This window comes from Salmo trutta, chromosome 19 (assembly GCF_901001165.1).
Source record: "Salmo trutta chromosome 19, fSalTru1.1, whole genome shotgun sequence".
In the NCBI taxonomy this organism is placed as follows: domain Eukaryota; kingdom Metazoa; phylum Chordata; class Actinopteri; order Salmoniformes; family Salmonidae; genus Salmo; species Salmo trutta.
The window spans coordinates 45,318,042-45,345,653 of record NC_042975.1 but is presented as its reverse complement, the minus strand read 5'-3'; the positions used below and the strand labels follow the sequence as shown (position 1 = coordinate 45,345,653).

Below are 27,612 nucleotides of genomic sequence, written 5' to 3'. Positions count from 1 at the left end.
TGTGTCATGCACAAACTAGATGTCCTAACCGACTTGCCAAAACTATAGTTTGTTAACAAGACATTTGTGGAGTGGTTGAAAGACGAGTTTTAATGACTCCAACCTAAGTGTATGTAAACCTCCGACTTCAACTGTATAAAACACAGGAAAATCACATTTTTGACTGTACTTTGCCTTTAAGCTGCTATAATTTAATCAGAGATCATATATGATAATTCAGATTGATTCACATTATGACAGCTCATCAGTCTATGAACTCTATGGGCTTGGCGAGAGACTTCTCACTATCTTCCCTGTTGGTTTGTGGCCTCTCTCTCTCTTTCTCTCCCTCTCCGGTTGTTTATCTGTTCATGGCTGTCCCTCTCCTGCCATGATCATGACGGCACCAAAGACTTAACACATGAAACACACCTTCATGACCCATAATCACTGTGATGAAGTTAAAGACATCTAAGTTTAAAGCACTCTAATTTGTCAGCTAGTTTGCAGGGGGGGGGGGGGGGGGGGTGCAGGCCTCACAGTCCTTTGCACTATCTTCTTGACTGGTGGTACGTCCATTGCTAACTTGCTGACCCTATGATGAAGTCTAAGACAGTGATTGTGCAAGCGATTCTGTAGCTAGCAAGTATTCTTGAGTTTCAAACATTCACTGTCAGTTTTTTCACACGGCCAGAGCTACCCAGCATTAGCTGGTTAGATAAAGCCTCACAGCTAAAAATGACTAAACTGTAAATGTAAGGCTAACTAGGAATTCTGGTGGGTTTTCACGCACACTCTGCATCCAACTGCTGGCTTGCCTCTGAAGCTAAGCATGGTCGGTCCCTGGATGGGAGACCAGATGCTGCTGGAAGTGGTGTTGGAGGGCCAGGAAAAGGCATTCTTTCCTTAAAAAACGAATCACAGAGCAGTGATTGGGGACGTTGCCCTGCGTAGGGTGCTGTCTTTTGGATGGGACGTTAAACAGGTGTCCTGACTCTCTGTGGTCACTAAAGATCCCATGGCACTTATTGTAAGAGTAGGGGTGTTAACCCTGGTGTCCTGGCTAAATTCCCAATCTGGCCCTCATACCATCATGGCCACCTAATTATCCCCAGCTTCCAATTGGCTCATTCATCTCCTCTCCCTTGTAACTATTCCCCAGGTCGTTGCTGTAAATGACAAATTGTATCTCAGTCAACTTACCTGGTAAAATAAGGGTTAAATATAAATAAAATAGCCAGGAGAAAAAGTTTAGAGTAGCTCAAGTTCAATTCTAACATATCACAGTTTATCTACTTAAACTTACTTTACCCGGTGCAGTGAGTAATGATGGTGGTGCTGCACAGTGCTTTTTCTATCACTCACACAGAGGAGGTTTGTGGCACCTTAATTGGGGAGGACGGGCTCATGGTAATGACCGGAGTGGAATGAGTGGAACGGTACCAAATACATCAAACACCTGGTTTGCAGGTGTATGATGCCATTCCAATTGCTCCGTTCCGGCCATTATTATAAGCCGTCCTCCTCTCAGCAGCCTCCTGTGTCACGCACTGCCACACTGCTTGTAACAACCGAGAGTGAGAATGAAGTAGTCAGTGGGGGCGAGGCAAGTGACTCACGTTCCAGCAGCAGAGGCCTTTTCAAAATAGCAGTCCCTCAACGAAATGTGGTGACTCATTTTTCTAAATAAAAGCTTCGCTGAATTATTATAATAATTTCTTAAATGGGGGGGGGGGGGACATTTTACTACGCTCCTATGCCCTGGACACTGTGAGTGTGCGTGAAAACCCACCAGAATTCCTGAAGAGAGTAAGGGAGAGAGCCTGGGTCTGGAAGCAGGCTGAATGGTTGAGGAACAGACACCAGCCCGTGAGAGACGGCTTGGACAGCATTACATAAACGTTCTCTCTATGGGAGCCAATTTCACGACAGGGTCTGCCCCAGCCTATCGGCCCCAGCCTATCGGCCCCAGCCTGTCGGCCCCAGCCTGTCGGCCCCAGCCTATCGGCCCCAGCCTGTCACTTGTCTCGTGCGTGTGATATAACACACGCTGTGAGTGTGTATGTGTGTGTTTGTGTGTGTGTAGACTCAGAGTGTGAGCTAGCTCCATGGCAGTGGTTAGGGTGAGAGTGGGTCTAAATGAGGTTGAGGCATGCTGGGAGCCCAGCCCAGACCCATCCCCTACCATGGCCCTTCCAACTACCACCACAACCACAGGTCTATTCACTAACTCACTCCTACAGTAATCAGCCACGCAGGTTAACCAGATCAAGGCTAGCTAGCACACACGAACAGAGAAGGAGATAGAAAAAAGAGTGGGAGAAACAGAAAATTATAGAGAAAGACAGGGACATTGCTTTCTAACACACGCCTCTCGGGCAGTGCACTCTCAAATCAAATGCATAAGGGGCCAAAAAGACCACAAAGAGAGAATGGGATTGTGCTAACAGGAGAGAAACAATGATCAAATATCCTATCTTTGCAAAGACATGCTGCCCTGTTACGTTGACCGTTTACCCCAGACACAGATACAGGATGAGACAAAGCAAATAGCATGAGGAGGTGATTAACCCCTCTCTCTCTCTCTCTCTCTCTCTCCCCTCTCACACACATGTTCACCTCTCTCTCTCACTCTCACTCACTCTAAGTGAAAGAAACGACAGGTCAGCTTACCTTTGTAGTCACAATGCAGAGGCAGTCCATGGTAGTGAGAACAAACAGGTGAGGTGTATCTCAACCCCCCACCCCCCCCACAACAGAGGGCTGAGACCCCACACCCCTCGCCCCAGCCTGCCCCACTCCTGCTCTCTCTCGTCCTGCCTTTCCCCCCTTTTTCTTTTCTTCCGTGGATCTCTTTTTGGACTAACTGAACCAGCGAGGGAAAGACAGGATGGAGGGAGGGGGAAACGTAAAGAGGGAGGGGGAGGGACACAGGGAAAGAGAGAGAAAAAGCAAGAGAGAGAGAGAGAGCGAGAGAGGGTGGGCTCAGAATCTGTATGAGAGAGAGGGAGAGGGGGAACGCGTCTATATTTTAAAGCAAGAGGCAAAGAGGAGAGGAGGAAGAGAGGAAGGAAAGAGGAGAAGAAGGGATGAATATGAAAGGAGATGGACAGAGGGGGGAAGGAGGTAGAAAGGAGAGGTGATATGGGAAAAAGGGGAGATTCGCTCTGCGAGAGAAAGAGAGAGAGAGAGAAATAGAGATCAGACAGTGAAACAGCAGAGGATGGAGAGGGAGAGCCGAGGGAGGGGACAGTGAAGGAGAGAGAGCGAGTGTGTGGTGTGTGAAGACAGAAGGAATTAGACCGAAATAAAATGTGTAGTGGGGGAGAGAGTGCGAATTACATATGCATCACAGAAAATGGAAACACATACGACAATCAGACTGACACAAACAACCCAACCCCCAAAAGCAAGATCACATATTCTGAAGGAAGGGAGAAGGAGACAATGTTTTCTAGTTGTTGTGGTGCTCTGCAGCTGTTGCCTTAGCAATGGTGCAGTTGTTGCCGTGGCAATAGGAAGGGTTGTTGTTGTCAGGTGGCCATTGCCGTGGTGCTGAGGTCTATGTGAATGGTTGTATCTATGTGTGTGTGTGTGCGTGCGTGTGCATATGACACACAAGAGAGACAGTGAGAGGAGGAGCGGGATAAGGATTTTAAATAAGAAATGAATAATCCCACACGGAGGGTGTTTTTGGTATAAAGCCATTGCCATTCTCATATTTCACTCTCTGTGGCTATATGTTTCTACAGTTAACTGGTGGTGTGCAAAATGTGGTGTATTTTCTGTGACTGATTGATTCCAATGCAGTGAATTGGGCCTGGAACCGTTGTTAATGCATTGCAGTAAAATGAATACTATCATTTGTGTATCTTAGGGGTACACTTTGCCTTTAAGAGCATGGACTGCACCACTACAGTCTGGTTTACGGGGGGAATGTGGGCATCCTTGTCTTTGCATCATCAGCTCGGTAATTGTACAAAAGCAGCATAACCCCCCCCCCCCCCCCCCCCCCCCCCCGCCAGCTCCCCACAAAGCAGGACCAATGGTGCAGTAATAAAGCAATTCTAAATGATGAACACACACTTATTCCCTGGGGTGGAGAGAGGCATAGATCCAATCTACAACAAATACAACACACACCCACACACATAGCTATGCGTGTACATGCAGGCATACGCGTATTTATACACACACACACACACGCGCGCACAGACATGAATACGTTAAAAAGCACCAAGCAGCATACCGGAACAGTGTGCATAGGAAGGCTCAAATCCCTGTGTCATACAAAATCCCCCATCTGGGCACCCATCCACCCACAGAACCTGAACCAAGCTACCAGGTACTGTTCTGGTCTCATGGCTCCCCTGAGGGAGAGGCAGAGGGTTCCAGAGGGTTCCAGGGCCCACGGAAGAGACTCAGTAGAACAGCATGGACAACAACTGGTGTGGAACTTCAACCTGTGTTCATTAACAACAGTATTCCAGCCAGGAGGTGACCTGAAAAGGGCTGACCTGTTTACCACATTGCATAACCCACCCTATTGTGGCACGGAGGGTTTACACACCGACACACACACACAATAGACCGCTACTGGCTTAACAGAACTTTGTGAGCGTTCATGTTCTAAACTACAGTACTATGCCTCCTCAACAAACCACATATAAAATAATTATTGCTACAAGACTTTGCAAAGAGTGACCGAGAGAAAGTAACGTGTGAAGAACTAGTGTGTGTGAATAATGACTAAATGTTATATCCTCCTCACACAGAAAACAGATACAAACACAAGCTTGCATGCCATTTCTCCCTCTCTCCCTCCCTATCTCTCGCACACATTTGTGGATGTAGTTAGTCCAACTACCAAATGACTGGTCTCTACCTACTCATCTCCTGCTCTTTTTAACAACGCTCAGCCGGAGATACACACTAACAACTAACAGAGACAGAAGATTTACTCGAAATAGAATGACAGACGGAAACACAGGAGAACAAAAGAGACACACTGATAGACATGGATTGCAGTAGCAAAACCACTTCCCAACGCTGTGTTCAGTACCGAAGACCGGAGAAAAACACTCACCAAGAAGTATGCAGTCTTCATCCTCCTGTCCCGCTTTCCTTAAGACAAGAGTGCTCTGCTGGCCCTACAGCTGCCTCAGTCTGACTCAAAGTAGGCCAAGGACAGGCTCTGGTCAGCTGAATGGCACCCAGGAGGAACATGTGGACCATGAGGATGCTGCAGGAGGATCACATTTATTTTAGATAGTTGGTCAATCTCACAGCTGTGACTTGAACTAGGTTACAAAAAGACATCACAACCAGGGATGTCAGGACTTTTCTTCTTCACATGCTACCCTTTTAATATAGGCAAAACTTTGCGAAAGTGCAAATACTCAAACTTCAACTGTTGAATTCTAAATAAGGTCATTTGTAATGACAGTATTAGATTAGGCTACTTTGTTGTTGTTTTTGGTTTTGATGATCTGACCATATCTCACTACTTAACCCCGTTTCTTGTCTTCTGGTTTGGGTTGGAGCCTGAGAAGAAAATTGCAGAACATTTCAGAAATCACATTTCATGGAATGTTATGCCACCCAGTGGTACTATAATGAACTACAACAAAGTGACATAACATACAGAGGAAGAGAAAAACTCTTGCATTTTGTTTAATTTTCCCAGATAGCCTGCTGCATGGGGCACTCTAATGTCTCTTTCTACCCCCTCTCCTGCACCTCCGCACACTGGTCCTTCTGTGCCTCCTGCGGATCAGGCGGGAAGTGTGTCTAATAATATTAGTCGTCTCTGGGGCACTGAGATTGTCTTTACAATGTCAGACATTGTTTGACTTGATACAGTTAACTCAGACTGAACAACTGCATTTGGAAAGCTCAAACCACTGACTTTTTTGGCAAGAACTTCACTCACTGCTTGCATTGCTGATGTTTGAAACTCCTGGCTGGGGAGTTTGTGGATGCTCTTAGGTGTTAGCGTGCAGGAGGAACCAGCTTCACTAATATTTTGGATGCTCTTAGATGTTAGCGTGCAGGAGGATCCAGCTTCACTAATATTTTGGATGCTCTTAGATGTTAGCATGCAGGAGGATCCAGCTTCACTAATATTTTGGATGCTCTTAGATGTTAGCATGCAGGAGGAACCAGCTTCACTAATATTTTAGATGCTCTTAGATGTTAGCGTGCAGGAGGAACCAGCATCACTAATATTGTGGCTGCTCTGGTATTTCCTTATCAGGGCATCGAGACTGCTGACATGATTCAAAACAGTGTCGCCCAATCACCCTTTTTAATGACTGCAAATCAGTCAACAAATCCCTACAAAAACCAGAGACCCCATAGGAGTTGTCAGGGCTGACAGTGCCACCCATAAAAACTTGAAACTGCTAATTCAGAAGACTTTGCAGCCCACCTTTCCACAAATATACCCGTTTTTTTCCTAGAAAATTTGAACTGTCCTATTTTCGGCAAAGTAGGAGGGCACAATGACATCAACAGACACATACTGTACTGTGCCACATAAAGCCCCATTTACATACAATCTCTGCTTTCACCAGGACTTAAAACCGAGGCTTCCTAAAATGCTTGCCCCAACCAGTCTAGAACCCACGTACAGGTATATCTGCAAAGCACATGCACACCTCCATATGGTTCCCTATTGTTTTATCCAAGTAGCAGAGGTAACTGGGTTCAAGATCAAACACACTGAAGCAGTCTATCTTATTACAGTTTAGGCTGACATTATTTTCTTACATCTGGAAATATAATTTTAAGGGATCAAATCTATTTTCATAGCTTTGTTGCTAGTGTTGTTATCAACTGTGACACAACTCCTGGCATTGACAACTTGGATGGAAAGCTACTGAAGATGGTCGCTGACTATGGCCACTCCTTTCTGTCATATCTTTAATCTGAGTTTAGAGGAAAGTGTTTGTCCTCCGGCCTGGAGGGAAGCCAAAGTTATTGCACTACCGAAGACTGGTAAAGCGGACTGTTCTAACAGCGGACCTATCAGCTTGCTGGTCAAACACAAAAAAAATAGTGTTTGACCAAATACAATGTTACTTCATCTGTAAACAAAAGGACAACAGACTTTCATCCTGCTTATAGAGAGGGGCACTCAACTTGTACTGCACGGACACAAATTACTGATGAATGGTTAAAGGAGATTTATAATAAGATTGTGGGAGATGTACTGTTAGATTTCAGTGCAGCCTTTGATATTATTGACCATAGCCTGTTGTTGAGAAAACGTATTGTGTTAAACCGTGGGGTGCTGGGTTGAGTGTGCAGAGATGGACACAGAGACAGGGAGGTTCTAGTCAGAAAACACAACTTTACTAGGCAACAAAAATAAACACAACCAAAATAACTCAGGGTTGGCTCTGTGCTTCTTCTCCTGTTTGGCTCCATGCCTCCAGGAGCTTCGTTCCCCTCTGTAGGCTCACTCCTTGCCTCTCTCTTTGTCCTCCTCGCGGTGTGCCATGGTGCTCCCTTTATGTGGCCTGCAAGGCTGGTAGGCACTCTCCCCAAATTACCTCTACTTGAGGCCATCAGCGTCAGGGTGCCAAGCCCGCGTACTCCCAGCAGAGGGAGCCAACGTCGCGGCACGTACCTCCCCTCTATCACCAACCCCCGGGGTAGACATCCCGGGATACCACCCCCTCGGCCCCTTAGCCATGACCGGGAAGGAGGCGTGCTCAGGGCTAGGTTTGCATCCCTCCTGGAGAGGGCATCCGCATTGCCATGCTGGACACCCGACCTGTGGATGACAGAGAAAGAGAATCGCTGTAATGACAGGAACCAGCAGGTGACGCGGTCATTTGTGTCCTTACCTCTTGCCATCCACACAAGTGGGGCATGGTCAGTGATCAGGGTGATCTTTCTCCCGAGGAGGTACTATTTGATGGTGTCCAGTGCCCACTTCACGGCGAGGCACTCCTTCTTGACAATCGAGTACTTCTACTCCCTCAGGAGGAGCTTCCTGCTGACATACGATGGGGTGCTCCTCGCCTTCCTGCTCGAGACAAGACGGCCCCTACCCCTGTATCGGACGCGTCTGTGTGGACCAGGAATTTTTTTGAGAAGTCCGGGGTTATGAGTACCGGGTGCGAACATAGCGCATCCTTCAGGGCCTGGAACGTCGCCTCTGTGTCCTCCGTCCATCGCACCGTCTGGAGTAGGCGTGCCTTCGTTATGTCTGTGAGAGGAGAAGGTATTGCGGCAAAGTTAGGTACAAATCGACTGTAGTAGCCTGCTAACGCCAGGAACGACTTCACCTGCTTCTTGGTTCGTGGGATCAGCCATTCCCTAATGGCGTCCACATTTTTTTATTGGGGCTTCACATTGCCTCGCCTGATTCGATAGCCCAGGTACTCCACCTCGGCGTAGCTCAGCTTGCACTTGTGGAGGTTTGCAGTCAGCCCCGCATCACTTAGCGCATCCACCACTACCTATAACCTACAGAGATGGGACTCCCAACTGTCACTGTGCACGATTATATCATCCAAATTGTTACGTTCCCCAGTTTCTGTGTTGTAGTTTGTATATTTGTGAGTGTGTTTCAGGTAATGGCTTCCTGAAGTTCTCCAAGCAGCTGATTGGTCGGCCCCATTGCTGATTGGAGAGCTGACCCCGCCCCCTCGTCAGGACGCAGCTGTCTCAATTAACAACCCCAATATAAGCCAGTGTGCTGTTGCTCAGGAAGAGGGAGAGACACAGAGATTTTTGCTGAGAGAGGAGGTTGATGGCAGAGGGTTATATATGTTGGTTGTTTCTCAGAAAGAGAATTGGGTATGTACTTAGTTAGTTGTTGCTGAGTAAGCTTATTGTTCTGTGTTTAGTGCTCAGAGAGTTTTCTTTAATGTCCTGGGTTAGTGTTTTCTCAGGTTTTGTTGTAAAGTAGTTTGTACATTTGTGTTACTCTGTTTCATTTGTTCCCAGGGGGGAAGGGGAAGGCACCTAGGGAGTGCTTAGGCAAGAGGCCCGCGGGCATACATATACCCGTAGTAATTTATTGTCTATGCACACTAGGAAAGACCTGGGCGGACCATCCCCTATATTTTGGTTAGTGCACCAGGTGGTGCTAGTTAGGTAAGTAGTGGGTAGGCAGGTAAGGTAGGAGAGGGGGCTTTGATATTTACTTTCTTTGCTTTGGTTCCGTCCAGCCCCTTTTCCCCAAACTTACCGTGTGAAGGAATAAATTCCCAGTAAACGGTATTCTCTGCCTTTTTGTCATCCTTGCTCACACCTACACTTCCATACCTTTTTCACAGCACGGAGAGTTAAGTTGAAGCAGGGTGTTGCGTTCCCTCTTTCTAGAGGCGTGCGTAACACAAATAAACAGCAGCGTACTCACAGTGCGGGCGCAGGACGTGGTCCATGAGTTGCTGAAAGTTTGCTGGGGCCCCGGGGAGCCCAAAAGAAAAACCCGGTAGTGGTATAGCCCCCCCCCCCCCGGGGTGGAGAAGGCCGCCGCCTTACTCCTTTGTCAGGTCCAGGGTGCTGACGTATCTTGCCTTCCCCAAGCGGCACCTCGGAGGACACGGCCGTATTCCGCTGGACCAACTCTCGGAGCGCTTGTCGTTGGGTCTCTTGTGTGTGACACTTCTTCAGTAGGTTCACATGGTAAAGCCGGCGGGGTGTTCTCCACCCCGGTTGGCGGACCTTATAATTGACGTCACCTACCCGCTCGACAATGTTGTAGGTCCCATGCTACGTAGCCAGGAATTTGCTCTCCATTGTGGGGTTCAGCACCAGGGCGTTCTCACCCGGGTGGAACTCTCCTGGTTGGGCCCCTCAGTTGTATACGTGCTCCTGGGCGCATTGCGCATGGGCCAAATCGCCTTCATCCTCTCTCTCATCTCCTCCACGTGTTCCACCACGCTGCAAAGGGGGGGTTGGTTGATCTTCTCTGACTTCCTTGGCTAGGTCCAACAGTCCGCAGGGCCGATGGCCATACAGGAGCACAAAGGGGAGAACCCAGTCGATGCTTAGGGTACCTCGCGCACGAGAGCCAGATCTCACGTTTCAGTCCCTCATAATTCGCTGCCTGGTCGGCGTTCAAGTCGAAGTAAGCCTTCTGGGCCTTCCCGGAGAGGTAGGGTGCCAAAAGGCTGGCCCGCTACGCCCTCTACTCTTTTCTATTTTTGCCAATGACCTGCCATTGGCATTAAACAAAGCATGTGTGTCCATGTATGCTGATGATTCAATCATATATACACTTCAACAACCACAGCTAATAAAGTCACTGAAACCCTTAACAAAGAGTTGCAGTCTGTTTTGGAAAAGGTGGCCAGTAATAAACTGGTCCTGAACATCTCTGAAACTAAGAGCATTGTATTTGGTACAAATCATTCCATACGTTCTAGACCTCAGCTGAATCTGGTAATGAATGGTGGGCTGTTGAACAAGTTGAGTAAACTAAATTACTTGGCGTTACCTTAGATTGTAAACTGTCATGGTCAAAACATATAGATTCAATGGTTGTAAAGATGGGGAGAGGTCTGTCTGTAATAAAGAGATGCTCTGCTTTTTTGCACCACAATTCAAAAAGCAAATCCTGCAGGCTCTAGTTTTGTCTTATCTTGATTATTGTTCAGTCATGTGGTTGAGTGCTCCAAAAAAAGACCTAGTTAAACTGCAGCTGGCCCAGAACAGAGCGGAACATCTTTCTCTGCATTGTAACCAGAGGGCTAATATAAATACTGTGCATGCCAGTCTCTCTTGGCTAAGAGTTGAGGAGTGACTGACTTTTTTATAAAAAACAATGTGTTGAAAATTCCTAATTGTTTGCATAGTCAACTTACACACAGCTCTGACAACCACACTTACCCCACCAGACATGCCACCAGCGATATTTTCACAGTCCCCAAATCCAGAACAATTTCAAGAAAGTGTACAGTATTATATAGAGCAGGGGTGTGCAAACTTTTTGGCTCGAGGGCCACACCGGGATTTTGAAATTCAATTGAGGGTCGGATTTCTTGGGGGACCAATTGTTTGTTAAAATCAATTTGCGGGGGCTTCCTGAGTGGGGCAGCGGTCTAAGGCACTGCATCGCAGTGTTTGAGTTGTCATTACAGACCTGAGTTCAATCCAGGCTGTGTCACAGCTGGCAGTGACTGGGAGACCCATGAGGCGGAGCACAATTGGCTCAGCATTGTCCGGGTTAGGAGAGAGTTTTCCCAGGCGGAGATTTCCTTATCCCATGGCACTCTAGTGACTGCGGTCACCGGGTGTACGGTGTTTCTTCCGACACATTGGTGCAGCTGGCTTCCATGTTAAGCGGGCATTGTGTCGAGAAGCAGTGCGGTTTGACTGGGTCGTGTTTCGGAGGACGCACGGCTCTCAAACTTTGCCTCTCCCAAATCCGTATGGGAGTTGCAGTGATGGGACAAGACTATAACTACCAATTGGATACCATGAAATTGGGGAATAAAAAAAGTTACAAAAATATATACATATATTAATTTTTTTGTAAATGTTTCGCGGGCCGGATTGAAGTGCCCGGCGGGCCGTACTTTAGCCCCCCTTGATATAGAGCCATTATTGCATGGAACTCCTTTCCCTCTCATATTGTTCAAATGAACAGAAAAACTGGTTTTAAAAAAACAGAGAAAGCAACATCTTACGGCACAGCGCCTCTCCCCTATTTGACCTAGATATTCTGTGTGGATGTATTGATATATAGGCTATGTGTGCCATTTTTTTTTATGTAGTTCTCTCCTTGAGCTGTTCTTGTTTATTAATGTTCTGTATTGTCATGTTTCATGTTTTGGGTGGACCCCAGGAACAGTAGCTGCTGCTTTCGCTAATGGGGATCCTAATAAAAGACCAATACTAACTGTATGAAAATCTGTAGAGTACAAATATGAGTTACAATGAACAGAAACATGAAGGCAACATGCAACAATTTCAAAGATTTTGCTGAGTTACAGTTCATATATGGAAATCAGTCAATTGAAATAAATTAATTAGGCCCTAATCTATGGACTTCACATGACTGGGTATACAGATATGTGTCTGTTGGCCATAGATACCTTCAAAAAAAGGTAGGGGCGTGGATCAGAAAACCTGTCAGTATCTGGTCTGACCACCATTTGCCTCATGCAGTGCGACACATCTCCTTTAAATCGAGTTTATCAGGCTGTTGATTGTTGATTGTGAAATGCTGTCCCACTCCTTTTCAATGGCTGTGTGAAGTTGCTGGATATTGGCGGGAACTGGAACACGCTGTCGTTCACATCGATCCAGAGCATCCCAAACATGCTCAATGGGTGACATGTCTGGTGATTATGCAGGCCATGGAAGAACTGGGATCTGCCCAGTACAGTTGAAACCAGGATTCATCTGTGAAGAGCACACTTCTCCAGCGTGCCAGTGGCCATCAATGGTGAGCATTTGCCCACTGAAATCGGTTACGACGCTGAACTGCAGTCAGGTCAAGACCCTGGTGAGAATGACGAGGACGCCGATAAGCTTCCCTGAGACGGTTTCTGACAGTTTGTGTAGAAATTCTTTGGTTGTACAATCCCACAGTTTCATCAGCTGTCGAGTGGCTGGTCTCAGTCCATCTCGCATGTGAAGAAGCCGGATGTGTAGGTCCTGGGCTGGCATGGTTACGTGTGGTCTGCGGTTTTGAGGCCGGTTGAACGCACTGACAAATTCTCTAAAACAACATGGGAGGCGGCTTATGGTAGAGAAATTAACATTCAGTTATTTGGCAACAGCTCTGATGATGCATGCAGTCAGCTTGCCAATTGCACATTCCCTGAAAACATGGGACATCTGTGGCATTGTGTTGTCTAACAAAATATTATTTGGCAAAGGAGAAATGCTCACTAACAGGGATGTAAACAAATTTGTGCATAGAGTTTGACAGAAATAAGCTTTTTGTGTGTATGAAAAATGTCAAGGATCTTTTATTTCAGCTCATGATTCATGGGACCAACACTTACATGTTGCATTTATATTTTTGTTCAGTGTACTTTCTGAAGGACAGCTAAACTGAAAGACAACTAAGAACCTACAGAAGTGAGTTAAGTCAACAGATTTGTAGCAAATCTCTAGCGTAGATTCCTTTGACCATATCAGGGCTTAATTTACAAGGGTTTGAGTAGTAAAAAACATATACAAATGTATAGACCTTTATGTACAGCGTATTTAATCAGATTGTCTTAATAGGGCCTGTTACAAATTCCCTGCCAGTGACTTATCAGCATCTCACAACCCTTCCAAGCTGCACACTCCACTCCTCATCCCCCACGCCCGGAACCTGAGTCTAGGGCAGGGGTATTCATCTCTTACCCTACGAGGTCCGGAGCTTGCTGGTTCTGTTCTACCTGATAATGAATTGCACACACCTGGTGTCCCAGCTCTAAATCAGTCCCTGATTAGAGAGGAACAATTGAAAAAAAATCTGTGGAACTGCCTTTGAGGTCCAGAGTTGAGTTTGAGGGGTCTAGGGGTACAATAAACCAGCTTCTCAAACACTCTCTGACCTGGGCCCGGATTGGTTGCAAAGGGTCATGCTGTGAGGGGGCAGGACACCTGACAGCTCTTTGACTGTGCAGGCCAGTGTCTCTTCACTCCTGTGAGTGGACTTGTGGGATGGAGTGCATACAGAAGTGAGTTGTTGTAACTTGTGTTTGCCATTTACTGTTGGTAGTAGTTAATGATAATTGTGTCCATATCTAGCCTATACAGTCATTACTAGTGCTCCTGCTGTGCTATTGTATTCATGCCAATTGTAAATAGCCTATTCTTTACTGTCCATTTCCTGTACTACAGAACCACATCCTTCCCACATCTATTCTGTCTGTTGTATGTGTGTCTATGGCAAAAAAGTTCCCTTGTGTGTAACTCTGAGGTCACCTCATTCCCCTCTTACCAGGGGAGGTGCTAGTGGGTCACAGGTCAGCCCAAACAGAGAATCACTCTCTTTCAGGGCCTGTGGATGAAGTCCTCTGTGGAATGACTAATGAGCACCGACTGCATTTCAATTGATTTGTTTATTAAAACATTTCAACAAAATCAGAACTAGACCAGCATTTGCCCATCTGCTGGTGATAGTAAACATAGTATTAAGCGTAAGAATTGAGTAAAGCGTAAACATTACATTATGATGAACTGACTTGAGTTAAAGTGAGCTGGATTAACAATTAAAGTCCAATCTGAGGCCAAAGCACTAAGGCCCTGTATAGTCTACATATGATTAGTTGGCAGAAACTAATATTGAACACGACACAAAGCCATTGAAAGAAAGAGTACCAAAAGCAATCAACAGAACAGGAGTAAAACCAAATAAAACACTGATCATTCTTATTATAGCCAAAGTAAAAACATTGATCATCCTCTCAGCATTGCCAACTCCACCTGACTGACAGTTGTTCTTGAATCAGCTACCAATAGAAAGAGGCAGAAACAGTCCCTGGACGCAAAGTAGGACATCTGGAAGAATGCAATCCGGACCAGGAGCAGACTGAAGACAGGCCACACTCATCCACCAAGTCACATTGAAAACAAACTGCTTTTCCTAGTCAGTCAGTTAGGACACAGAGGAACTCAATGACAGTGTTAAAATGAAGACGGACCCTATTAAAAAATAAGAAAGTGTGAGAAGTGTCCCTACATGAGTTCCATTTGGACATAACATGGAAATAACCTTTATGTAAAGGATTGAAATTGGGTTTCGCCAGTCCATTCTGATTAAAATACTGGATATGTTGACGAACCAACTGAAACAAATATAGTCCTTGACTGAACAAGAGTACAAACAGTAGTAAAAAAATATGGAACACACAGCCTGTGCATTGGGAGCAAAAAGTCCAAAGTCATGATTGAGTTTCCCAAAGCTTCTCTTCATCTGGAGTGGAGTTCGGTGAGTAGAGAAGCCATCAGATTGTCGTTTTATAGAATCAAGTGTCATGTTTTGGACTCCTTACCTTCAAAACAACACAGCATCAATGTACAGGCATGTAGAAAGCTCTGACGGAGTCTGCTTGGGGTTGAGATATGTTTACAGGCTGGAGATTAAGGTGTATCATGGTGGTTTGGGTTTCTGCTGCTCAATGGACTTCCAGGCAGATTATGTTCCTTTATGAAACAAGTAGATTGGCCTTTGAAAACCTGCGGGAAAAAAAAATTCCATTCGTTTTAGAAACAAAATATACTAGACTGGGAAAAGGACAAAAGAAAGAGTGGGATGGATATTGTAACCTACCAACCAGTGACTTACCTCTTGACGAACTGTTAGGAGTCCCGATCAACTCGTAGCTGGAGAATCCCACCTCAGATGTCAGGTATGTGGAGAACTCTTCTGGTTTGAGACGGATGCTGTGGTAATTCCTAAAGATGCTATCCTGCAACAGTAAGAAACAGGGAGATATTATTATGTCATCTTGAGTCCTGAACTGCTCCAGAGCCTGGCACAGCTGCACATCCTCGTTAGGAATTTCGCAAAGAAACAGGCTACTTGCTAAAGGTTTGAGTTCTTGTTTTGGCTATCATCAATATGGCTAATTCTGTATGTGCATTTGGCCAGTGTAACAGATCACACGATTGGTGCTCCTTACAACACTGCCTACTCTCTCACCGTGAGTTTCTTCCTCTTGCCGTACGTGATCCAGGGCTGCGGCTCCAGGATGAACATGCCTCCAGTACGCAGGTGTCTGAACACTCTGTGGAAGAGGCGCTTCAGGCCACCGTCTCCCCAGTTCAGGTGGACCCACTTGGTAACGCTGAAGCACAGGATGACGTCATACTCTGGCCGCTGGGTCAGCAGCAGAACATCACTCTCCAGGACATAGTTCCCCTGAGGAGGAGAGGGAGGGCAAGGGGATGAGTTCTGAACAAGGTGTGATATTTCTCTCTGAGGGTCAAGCAGAAGTCGAGGCAACACAGTATTGTTCATTTCATCCTTAATATAATGAATAACGATTACTAAATGGAAAGAAACAAAGGCTGACGTGCACAAACGCTTACCTTGATAAAAGAGACATTGGAGGGGAAGTCGCCAGGAGGCATGGTGGGTGTTTTGGGGAGTGGGGGTGCTGCTATGGGCCCCCTGGAGATATGCAAGGAGACAGGGAAGGAGCTTGTCCCCAGTTCAAAAGCAAGCGCTCCAGAGTCCTTCTCCTCAGCCCCACTCTCCTGATCTCTTCTCTCTGCGCGACGCGACAACGCCACACCATCCGCTGCCTCCACTGAGACACAGTCGCTTCTCACCTGCTTTTCGACATTTCCATTCTCAGCCCTGCTGTGCTCTCTTTCATTCTGTTTGTGTGTTTGTTCGCCTGAGTGTGACTCGTCTTCCTTCCTCTCCTCCTGTCTGTTTGCCTTCTCCTCCTTCCTCTCCTCTTCCGGCCCATTGGTCTTCTCCTCCTCCCCTGCAGTTCGCCGGGCCTCCTGGGCCTGTAGTTCTGACAGGTAGTGTCTGATGTTCTGGCGGGCCGCGTGCACCAGACCCCCGTCAATGTCCAACCCCAATATGCGTGCGGGCCGCAACTTCTTAGCAATACACAGTGTCAGGTGACCAGTGTTGCAGCCCAGGTCCAGCACTGCTTTACCCTGGAACCACTCTGGACGCAGACAATGGAACCGCGGGTCCTCAGAACAGCCTGGGTTGCGGTAACCATAGTACTTGTTGTAGTTCCCATACTGGAACTTCTTTTTGTTGCCTTGGTGCTGTTGTCGTTTGTGGGGCTGTTGTTGCTGGGAGGACCCCCTGGGACCTACCACTGGGGTTTGGAAGGAGGACTGTGCGTTTCTCCCGGGCCCAGCTCCACGACCCTTCTCCTCCGTCCCTGACCTGGACATAGGAGTAGATTGGGCCATCGGAGGGTCTGTTTTACTAGAGTTGCGTCTGCGTTTGCGTGGCCGGCTAGTGAGCTGGTTCGGGCCTCCGGATGTGGCTGCCGAGGAGTCTTCCAGGGCTCGAGGCTGGGCCTGGGGGGCTGATACAGTGAGCGTGGCCTCATCCTTGCAGTTGGAGGGGTTGATCTCGTTACCATCACCACCTTGGGGGTCCAAGATGGCTGGGACACTAGGTGCTTCGAAAACGGAGGCAGACGCAGCACTAGCAGATGCCAGGTTAGATAGAGAAGAAACAGTGGTGTTGGTCACTTCACCACTTCTCTCTGAATCTGACAGGTCCAACCCGGAGACTGAGGACCCCCAACCACCTCCTCCATGGTGTCTGTTGCGGTGCCTCCTCCTGCCGCCACTCTTAAAGGGCGACACAAGGAGGCCCCTACCTCCCATCCCGCTGTTAAGGTTGAGAGGGTCTGTGATATCCCTGGGAATGAGGATCTCTACAGGGTCGCGGTTCTTGGCAGGCAGCGGGGAGGACCTGGGTGTCTCAGCGTTCAGGGCCCTGTTCACGTCCTCATCCAACAGACTGTTGAGGTTCAGCGGGTCAAATATGTTTCCTCCCAGCAGGAAGTTGGTGGGTAGAACCGAGTCACTCTCAGAGTTGGCCCGTCGTCGTCTCTTACCTGCTGGATGCTTGAACCCTGCATTCATTGTGCTGCGACGCTTTGAGAGTTTCTGCTGCTGCTGTTTGGACTGCTGCAAGCCATTTTTGGGGTTAAGGTGCTGCTCAGTCACCATGGTCTCCTTTCCAACACTCTCTGTCTGGTCGTTGGGGTCAGCAGACCTGCTGTGCTTGGTTTGGGCCCCACTGTCTGGCATGGGGCAGGTAGGAGCACCATCAGTGCTGTCTGGGTTGGCCAGGGTGACCTCTGGCACTTTGGTGGTATTGTTGCAGCTTCCAATGCATTCTGAGAGTTTTTGGGGTGGCAGAGGTGGTGCTGGGTCCACTTTCGTACTTCTGGTTGGAACAGTCTCTTTTTCAACAGACATCTTTATCATCTTCCACTCAATATTTTTGATGCTGACATGGGACCACCATACTGAAAACAGACAAAAATATATTACACTGATCACTGAAATTTATCAATCATAATATTTATCAATTTATTAAATTTGACAATTGTTTTCTGTTTCTGCTTCCCTGGCCATTTCAAGCACTTATTCAAAATATGACAACTTGTAAAACTTGCCATCTACTGACAACTTGATTTGTGCCTGCATGATATTCTATAAGAAGTCCCCAAAATGGATACATGTCACTGGATATAGGCTAGTAGAAGTTATTGGAGGCAAACGTTGAGTGTACGTCTACAATGAAGACATGTAAACCATCTCCTCAATGCCTACTTCTGCGGGTGAACACGCTTCCTAAATACTGTTAAATGAATGGCGGTATTTTCCACGGATCCACCTCTTTGCGTTCATGAATAAATGCGACGAAGTAAAATGCAAGAACACAAACTTGCCGTCTAGCTACAGGATGAGGCAACTGTATGTTTATCAACAACAAGTCTCAGCTCACCGTTCCCCCGCCTTCCCGTGAAGCCGAACTGTCACTGCCACACTCCCTCCCGAGTTACTGGCGTTCGCCGCAGCATCTGCTTCGTTGGTAGCTTATTTGTTCGCTAATATTATTTTCACTGTTGAAATAAATACATTATGTTTGGGAGAAAAGCCTCTCCAAAATTCATAAAACAACCAGTTCTGTGTGATTTTCACTATAATTGCGAGCTCGCTGCACACAACAAACTCCGTCTAACTTCTAGCTCAACAGCTCAATCTCACGCAGGTTGGAAGGTTCAAAGGGTTATTTTACCATTTGCTAAGAGGCTACACACTTAGACAGGCCTCAGAACCAATAAGGTTACGATTTTTAGGCAGTCTTCCTAAAATCGACCAATTACAGACGTGCATGGGTTGGCCAATTCACGTCGACCTAGTTTTACACACAAATAGGGGTCCCATAATTTGCCTGTCTGAAATGAAATGTGTTATTCCCCGCCATTTGGAGAAATTCCCTATTAAAAAATGTATTGTAAACCTGTAGACGATCAATAAGCGCCGTTTAGTTCACCATTTTTACATTAACGGAATATTGTAGAGGCAAGATGAAACAACAGATTACAAACGCTCCCAACCCCTCTCATGATTTCCACTAGTTACCACAGCCACAAAGTCAAAATGGGCTAGGTCGTAAAAATTCCTGAAAACAAACATTTGCTTTTTGGTCTAAATTTAAGGTTAGGGTTAGGCATAATGTTAGCAGTGTGGTTAAGGTTAGGGTTTAGGTTAGGTTTAAAATCAGATTTTAAGAAGATAAATTGTAGAAATGGGCGGAGTTTATGACTTTTGTGCCTCGATGGGAGGAGTTTGCACCGGGTAAAAAGGTATTGGATTCGTTTTGGAACCGGGATGTCTCCCGGGCGTGAGCTAGGTGCCCGGTTGTCACTAGTTACCACAGCCACAAAGTAAAAATGGTCTATACCATAAAAATCCATAAAAACAAAAATATTCTTTTTGGTCATAATTTAAAGCTTTGGAGTAAAACAAGCTTATATTTTGTGTTCTGATGGGGTACAACAGTTGAACTAACCTCATGAGGCTAAATTACATTCTTCAAGAATCAAGCAGGTAGCCTAGTGGTTAGAGCGTTGGACCAGTAACCGAAAGGTTGCTGAATTGAATCCCCCAGCTGACAAGGTAAAACATCTGTCGTTTTCCCCCTGAGCAAGGCATTTAACCCACTGTTCCCTGGTAGGCCGTCATTGTAAATAAGAGTTTGTTTTTAACTGACTTGCCTAGTTAAATTGAAACAAAATAAAAAATGGATGTAGCAACTTTAGGGTTAGGAATAAGGTTAGCAGTGTGGTTAAGCACATCACCTCCTTCAGATCAAATCAAAATCAAATCAAATTTATTTATATAGCCCTTCGTACATCAGCTGATATCTCAAAGTGCTGTACAGAAATCCAGCCTAAAACCCCAAACAGCAAGCAATGCAGGTGAAAGAAGCACGGTGGCTAGGAAAAACTCCCTAGGAAAAACTCCCTAGAAAGGCAAAAACCTAGGAAGAAACCTAGAGAGGAACCAGGCTATGAGGGGTGGCCAGTCCTCTTCTGGCTGTGCAGGGTGGATATTATAACAGAACATGGTCAAGATGTTAAAATGTTCATAAATGACCAGCATGGTCAAATAATAATAATCATAGTAGTTGTCGAGGGTGCAACAAGCACGTCCGGTGAACAGGTCAGGGTTCCATAGCCGCAGGCAGAACAGTTGAAACTGGAGCAGCAGCACGGCCAGGTGGACTGGGGACAGCAAGGAGTCATCATGCCAGGTAGTCCTGAGGCATGGTCCTAGGTCTCAGGTCCTCCGAGAGAAAGACAGAAAGAGAGAAAGAGAGAATTAGAGAGAGCATATTTAAATTCACACAGGACACCGGATAAGACAAGAGAAATACTCCAGATGTAACAGACTGATCCTAGCCCCCCGACACATAAACTACTGCAGCATAAATGCTGGAGGCTGAGACAGGAGGGATCAGAAGACACTGTGGCCCCATCCGATGATACCCCCGGACAGGGCCAAACAGGCAGGATATAACCCCACCCACTTTGCCAAAGCACAGCCCCCACACCACTAGAGGGATGTCTACAACCACCAACTTACCGTCCTAAGACAAGGCCGAGTATAGCCCACAACGATCTCCGCCATGGCACAACCCAAGGGGGGCGCCAACCCAGACAGGAAGACCACGTCAGTGACTCAACCCACTCAAGTGACGCACCCCTCCCATGGACGGCATGGAAGAACACCAGTAAGCCAGTGACTCAGCCCCTGTAATAGGGTTAGAGGCAGAGAATCCCAGTGGAAAAAGGGGAACCGGCAAGGCAGAGACAGCAAGGGCGGTTCGTTGCTCCAGCCTTTCCGTTCACCTTCACACTCCTGGGCCGGACTATACTTAATCATAGGACCTACTGAAGAGATAAGTCTTCAGTAAAGACTTAAAGGTTGAGACTGAGTCTGCGTCTCTCACATTGGTAGGCAGACCATTCCATAAAAATGGAGCTCTATAGGAGAAAGCCCTACCTCCAGCCGTTTGCTTAGAAATTCTAGGGACAATTTGGAGGCCTGCGTCTTGTGACCGTAGATCCCGGTGTTTGAGAGTGAGAGACACGCTTCAGCGCCAACTCAGTGGCACCATGTAATTTTTAGGTTATCTGGACAGTGTGTGAAGTATAATAATAATACCCTTCCGATTGCTGTGTACAGGACTACAGGGCAACACAGTGAACGGGATGTTAGAATATCCTACTGATAGAGCAGTAGAAATCTGTATGTTTTTTTGTTGATCCCAATTGCTCCTGTAAATCGCTCTGGGTAAGAGTGTCTGCTAAATTAATAAAAGGATGGTCAAATCAGATTTAATAAGATACATTTTTGAAATAGTCAGGGTTTAGGCATAACTGTGGCTGTGGTAACTAGTGAAGACCCAGGTGGCCTGCTCCGGCCGACGGCGAAGTAGCTCAAAACAAAAGTGATGTAGCTCAAAACAAGTAACATAAGGTTATGCACATGGAGTAATAAGTATTATTCTGTGTTTCCAAGTGCAAAACTGATAAAAACGATTTATCTGCATTCCCAATGAAAACTAGTTTAAAAATTCGAAAAAAAAATTATGGAAAAGAGAGGTTTGATGTTTCTGAGCGGTGCACTATTCTGCCTTTTGATAACATAACCAAACGGAGCAGATTACTGTTCCATTTGAGAAGGGCGTTCCTCCCTCACGGCTTTTGCCCGTTCACGTCATGGGCCATGCCCCACCGAGGTTCTTCTTAATCGAACTCCCTCTTTCGCGGGCGAGAATTGTAAAATCGTGATTTGTAGTTTTTTATCCAACAATGTCCAGGATTTCCTCCTGTACCCCTAGTAAAAAAAAGTATATTATCTATAAATTCTATCCAACAATGTCCAGGATTCCTCCTCTATCCCTGGTAAAATGGTTTATTGTAGACTATAAATGTCAGGAAAGTTGTTTTGTTACCTCTAACCATATTTCCCAGAGAAACTGTTTTGATAAAATTATAATCTCAGGTTAATTTATTTAGACTACCCGACATTTAAATCGCAGCTGTCGTAGACGCATGTTGTCGTTGCCTCTGAGTGAGCATTGTATGCCTTTGCTCTTGACTCATAACATTCTCTCCTTCCCTCTTTTTGGGGGGATTTATTTAAAGAAGTGAATATCTTTAGCTGGACTGACAACCAAAATCAATAGGCCAGGGTTGTTCATTGGAATCATAATAGATAATGGGCTTTGAATGCCAACTACAATAGAGCCATAATCTTAAACCATGACAAATATCTCAACCACACTGATAGCCTAACTAGCAGTTATAACTAACACTTAAACCATGATAGTGTTATGATCGTGATTTTGATAAATAGGCCCTAGCAGTGATTACATTTCTAAACCATTCATTCAGTTTAGATCAATCACTAGAGATGATTTTAAATGTCACAATAGCACTGACATACAGGGACTGAAGTTGGAAATGAAGTGAGTTAGCAAAACAACAACTTTATTCTCCTGAGTTTAATTACAAGACTTTGTACATGATCAAATATAAATATATATACACAATGTTTTACATGATTTATAATTTAGGAAAGAAACCAAGACAGGGAAAACTGTTCAGGAATGTGAAAGAAGAAAACCCATTGTCCATGACAAAGAAAACAAAGAGAAGCTCCAGGCAGTCTACACAGTAAGCTCTGTAGAAAACATAATACAACAGACAGCTCCTCAGTCTGTTAAAGGGCCTTTTAAAGTGACAGTGACAGGTTGTCAGAAAACTTTTGATTGTCCTTGACCTCCACATCTTTCTATCTTAGCCGGCACCCACCACTCGCTGCTTGATAGGAAAGATGAATGTTGTCCCGAACGCGTCCGGTGATGATCTGGATGGCCAGATGCTCTCAGAACACAGATTGTGGAGACCTGTATGTGTCCTGGTGGATTTCACTGACCCTCCACTGGACATCAGGGCCAGGGCCTCCATATTGCCTGGGGCTGGATCTGAAAGAATGACCGCCTCAGAGTCCTTGTTGGGCCGTCGGGCACAGGGCCAGAGGGACGTAGAGGGGTGGGGATACTGGAACCCAGGGGAGGATTGTCTGGTACCAGAGGCGCCACAAGCAGAGATGTAGAGTGAGAAGAGGATGACAAGGAATCTGATCGATGTTCAGAGGGAGAAGGAGGGAAGGGGAAGTGGCAGGGCATGGAGAGGTATGGAGAGGTAATGGTGAAAGGTGTCGAGGAGCTGGAGTAAGAAGGGGAGGGTGGGGGGGAGAGAGAGTAAGGAGGAGATGGGTATGGGTGTGAGAGGTGTTGGGTAGGGTGGGGGTGGTGGAGTACAAAGGTTTTGGGATAGATGGGAAGAGAGGTGTTGATGTAGGGGAAGGTGGCCTCCCTGCTGGCTCGTTGATGACCCATCACTGTGCTTTCCTTCCTGTTCTGAACTCTGCCCAGTAAGCATTGTCCTTCTGCTCCAGAGCCCCAGGGCTGGAGGTCCAGGGGAAAGGTCTGGCTCTGCACCCTCCCCAGAGGGCAGGCACTGTGGGCATCCAGGTGGTCCCTCAGTTCCTGGACAAAGCTCTCTTTCTGGGAGGGATCCACACTGTCAATGTAGTTTCCCAGGCGGGAGATGCATTCTCTGAAACCTGCACTGTAGATGGGGTTGGGTGGGGGCTGTGTGTGCTCATGTATGGGGCCTGTCCTTTTGGAACTCACAGCACTAGTCACTGGAGCAGAGGGCTCTTTCACAGGATTTTCTGAAAGGGCTAGTGTTGGTAAATAGTGATTCCGACAGTATAGGGAGAACATTTAGGAAGAGAAGAGAGGACAGAAAGAGACAAATCGAGAGATGGATCCATGTGATGTAAAGATGAGAGTATGAGAAAATATCATTATAGAATGAATGATGAATTTGGAGAGAATATAAACGTGGACAGAGAGAGGACAGTATGAAGAAGCAGGATGTACATTTGTGGGAGAATTGTCAACAGAATTTGCAAGAGCCAATGTGTATTTGTAGGTGTTTGTAGATAAGTTATACAAAGAGAAGATAAGGAGGTTTTGGGGAGAGAAAAATAAAGAATTATTAGCACTCAGAGTAATGTTTAATGTTCTATATCAATAGTTTGGGACGTATTTCGCTTTCTATTTATGAAATAAATTACATGAAAAACACACGGGCAAACTATAAACATTTAGGATTGATAGATACCTTTGCTGTCGTTCCCATTTGCTTTTCTCCGTATGTAATCGACAGTCAACTCCAATATTTCAGCTTTTTCCAATTTTGGATTTTTCAGCCGCTGTGAGTAGAAGAATAATCCTACTGAATATATTGCATTACGATCAACCATTACGCACAATATTTCGAAAATTAATTATGAATGATTTTTTGGAATGGAAGTGATGATTTTATGGTTAAATACAAATACAAAATTATATTTTTGACGTGTCTATCAAGTACCTAACAGACACCAAGTTACGTTTTCAATTCCATTAAATTAAAGGTCATGGATGGATACATTGGTAAAAACTCGGACGTTTCGCGCGATCGCATTTCTTCATAGTTTTCACATGGGTCTGGTTTCCGTGTGGTTGTATGGGCTGTTTGAAATGGAATTAATAGCTTGACAATGTGTATTATTGAAATACAACGGATCTATATGTTCGATAATACAATGACACACAATGAACTGATCTCAGACAGCAATTGGAAAAGCTGTGGTCAACTCAACTCACCATGTCAGAAGTGTTGCTTAGCAGTATAGTCCTTAGCTCATCCAACCGTTGGTTTATCCTATCACGCCTCTTCTTTTCAATTACCGGTTTAAGAACCTAGAAAATAATCATCATCATCAGTTATTGCAACAACACCAAATCCAAAACAAATTCAGTGACACCAAAATATAGATCATATTTTTTAAACATCAGTTTTACGCACGATCTGGACTTACCCTCTTTAAGGCGTTCCGATTATTCATGTTTGATCCTTCCAACTTTCCTCGATGAAGTAGGCCTGTATGAATAAAGACTACTTTTCCAAAAAGAAAACGATGTATTCATCCAATCCGGTCACGGAAGTTGAAAAGGAAGTCCCCGCACTCACCAACGAAGCTGGTTCATTTTTAGAGGAGGCCGCGAAGCTACTTATAAGGTCAAGCAGACCGACTGTCATTGGTTGAAAGGTGACAATGACGTTCTCGACCGTTCTCAATACGTTGCATGCCTTCTTGATACTCACCAAATGGATTATATGTTCAAAGATACAGTAGCTTGATTTCAGTAAATCAATGTGCATCTTTGGAATGATCTAGAATATGTTATTTTCAATATAGCATAAACATTTAGAATGAACGTAAAGTCCATACTATAGCAATGTATCTTAATACTAACATGTAGCTATGGCTGACGAAGAGTAGGCTGTGTGATTCTGTGCATTATTTTTCAGCCATATGCTTACAGTATTACGTAATGCGTTGTAAATGCCAGGCTTAGCCTTCTCTAACCTTAATTTGGCATAGAAAATAATGCGTTTATACTATTATTGGCGCAATTGACCAGTAAAGTAGTTATCGCTTTATGTAAATGTGCAAAGTAGGACCAGTTTGGTACGAAATGTGTCTTTGGAGCTCGGTGGGTGTGTCACCAGACTCAATGCATCTAAGGAGGCCTTTTGACTATCCATAACAGTACTTCATATGTATGCGCCAAATTGGCCTTTTAGACAAGTGTGCCTTGGGAACGTTGGTTTTCTCGTGGGAACAGAAAACTACTGTTGCTGAAAAAGTGTCAGAATGAACACAATCACACCAACTCGAACACACTCGTCTTTATGATGTATACATTCCATGTAAGTGACAATTTACGCATGCATGACAACAGTCGCACCTTGTGTGACCGTGCAGTAGCCTACCATCTGCTCCACATGGGAAAGTTAGATTGCGCTATTAATAAACACGAAATACACAAATGAGCCTAGGTAAATTGAGCCGAAATCCAAATTCGACATGCACGCGAATCGAAGATTGCCGTTTTATCTATTATGGTAAGGCCATGCGTAAAAATAGGCCATTGCAATGCATTTTTTAACCTATGCATGGGGAGTGAGAGAGGGAGAAAGAGAGAAATTGCAGTGAGAAATTGGAGCGAGAATGGGTGTGGTCTTTGGCCGCGCGTAAAAAGCAGCAGTGAATGGACAAATTACAAATGCATAAGTGGGAAGTCTGGACAGAGGTGCAAATTTGCCACAGGCATATTGTATACTCTGGGCAAAGGCTATAAACAAAAGTAAAACACAGTAACTTTGACAGAACAGTACATGTAAAGAATGCATTAAATGAATCCAAATTATTAAAAGGAAATGATCAAATCTGACCAGAGAGGATAGGTCAAGTTCTAAGATGCAATGTGAAATACCTTATTGGTCATATTCTGTTACATCATGTTAATTGTTTGTGTCGAAGCTGGGAACATTTCGCACTAAATGACCAGCCATACCTGAAGTGATTCACTATGAAAACGTCACCCATCTCGCTCTCATGAGATAATGCAGGAATTGTGGTTTATTATCTGTTATAATGTATACATTTAGGAGTTTAATAGCATGTAACTCCAATATTGAGCCTTGAATCAAATACCTTGAATCAAATTGAGCCTTGAATCAAATGCCTTGACAAAAATCACACAATCCTTTCAATAAACATCCATTCAGCATATAGCTGGACTAACATATTGAGTTTTGCGCAAAACGCCATAATCTTTCTGTTCGTTCTGCCTAGTATGTCAGTTTTAGGTCTGAGGGTCACATTTCATTCAAACTCAGAAGTTGAAGTTGTGTTTCACACATAACTTCTGGGTTGTGTGCCTGGGTTGTGTGCCTGGGTTGTTGTGGTTATGGCAGCGCGTGTCTGAGAGCCATGATTACGCCTTTGATCTGAAGGCTATTTGGCCGAAGAAGGATAGGGCAGTGTGAACTCCATGAGAGAAACCTAAATGCTGATAAAATATCGTATTTTTCTTGGATGTTCATTAATTCGTTCCTTACTTTTTTTTGTGTAACAACTTATCTGAATAACGCACACACAAATTAGATTTCTACAAAACTGCTACATTATTAAATGGCTAAGAAATATTATATTTTACCAATATGTTAGCATTTGCGCAATTGAAGTTATGGAATGTGTCAGTACTTATACTGATTACAACATGTGGTACAATGCAATGAGAAAGGCCCATACTTTCTATGGACAATTGGCTAAATTCACTTTGCTGTTCCCCGACGTGACAGACTGGGAAAATGTCCCTTGGCCCCTTTCCCTTGGGAAAGACAAGGATTTACACATTTGTTTATGAGCCTACCTGTTAGATTTTGTAGGCTACATCATTTAAAAGACAAGTGTCGCCACTTACTGAGGTGCGATGGTTCCCACAGTATCCTGTCTGAATTGATCAAAATCGAAAACCATAAACTGTCGAGTCTGTGCGTAAAATGTTGTGCCAATTAGAATGCGCAATACCATTTGTGGCTGTGCTGCGTGTGCGGGGGAGACGGATGGTCGTCGACTCTCGCCAAACACCTCACTTGTCAACTTTCACCAACAGCTCTTCGGTAATAGGCATACACATGCCATTTGTCTTTCACGCACAAGTGCCAGGGTTGGTGTGGT

At 45.3% G+C, this 27,612-nt stretch overlaps 3 protein-coding genes across 4 annotated transcripts in view; all 3 read right to left on the bottom strand.

Moving 5' to 3' along the window:
* The window catches only part of dlg4a (discs, large homolog 4a (Drosophila)), a 92,284-nt gene extending 87,183 nt beyond the window's left edge, over positions 1-5,101 (bottom strand). Inside the window, exon 1 of one of the 2 annotated variants that reach the window (XM_029701261.1) lies at positions 5,066-5,101. In XM_029701261.1, the coding sequence (XP_029557121.1) occupies positions 5,066-5,086 (21 nt within the window). In that variant the 5' untranslated portion in view covers positions 5,087-5,101. Of the gene's footprint in view, positions 1-2,652; positions 2,753-5,065 lie in introns of those variants that run through there. The other variant, XM_029701259.1, reaches the window with a different exon arrangement.
* An 8,889-nt stretch (positions 5,102-13,990) lies between these two features.
* LOC115154730 (7SK snRNA methylphosphate capping enzyme) lies at positions 13,991-18,673 on the bottom strand. The gene is made up of 5 exons (XM_029701242.1): positions 18,392-18,673; positions 15,982-17,909; positions 15,593-15,811; positions 15,236-15,359; positions 13,991-15,126 (listed from the first exon to the last, which is right to left on the bottom strand). The coding sequence occupies exons 2-5, from the start codon at positions 17,866-17,868 to the stop codon at positions 15,086-15,088; spliced, it is 2,271 nt and encodes a 756-aa protein (XP_029557102.1). The 5' UTR covers positions 17,869-17,909; positions 18,392-18,673; the 3' UTR covers positions 13,991-15,085.
* A 4,080-nt stretch (positions 18,674-22,753) lies between these two features.
* On the bottom strand, positions 22,754-24,979 carry LOC115153715 (transcription factor HES-7-like). The gene is made up of 4 exons (XM_029699311.1): positions 24,901-24,979; positions 24,686-24,781; positions 24,159-24,249; positions 22,754-23,712 (listed from the first exon to the last, which is right to left on the bottom strand). The coding sequence occupies exons 1-4, from the start codon at positions 24,925-24,927 to the stop codon at positions 22,913-22,915; spliced, it is 1,014 nt and encodes a 337-aa protein (XP_029555171.1). The 5' UTR covers positions 24,928-24,979; the 3' UTR covers positions 22,754-22,912.
* Positions 24,980-27,612: the final 2,633 nt, after the last annotated feature.

Excerpts from the sequence above, each read along its gene's own strand:
- LOC115154730 (XM_029701242.1), bottom strand. The coding sequence starts at position 17,868 with ATGATAAAGATGTCTGTTGAAAAAGAGACTGTTCCAACCAGAAGTACG. Across the intron at positions 15,812-15,981 it reads CCAATGTCTCTTTTATCAAG|GGGAACTATGTCCTGGAGAG; the intron begins GTAAGCGTTTGT and ends TCTCCTCCTCAG. Across the intron at positions 15,360-15,592 it reads GCAAGAGGAAGAAACTCACG|GATAGCATCTTTAGGAATTA; the intron begins GTGAGAGAGTAG and ends TTACTGTTGCAG.
- LOC115153715 (XM_029699311.1), bottom strand. The coding sequence starts at position 24,927 with ATGAATAATCGGAACGCCTTAAAGAGG. Across the intron at positions 24,782-24,900 it reads ATCGGAACGCCTTAAAGAGG|GTTCTTAAACCGGTAATTGA; the intron begins GTAAGTCCAGAT and ends ATTATTTTCTAG. Across the intron at positions 24,250-24,685 it reads TAAGCAACACTTCTGACATG|CGGCTGAAAAATCCAAAATT; the intron begins GTGAGTTGAGTT and ends TTCTACTCACAG.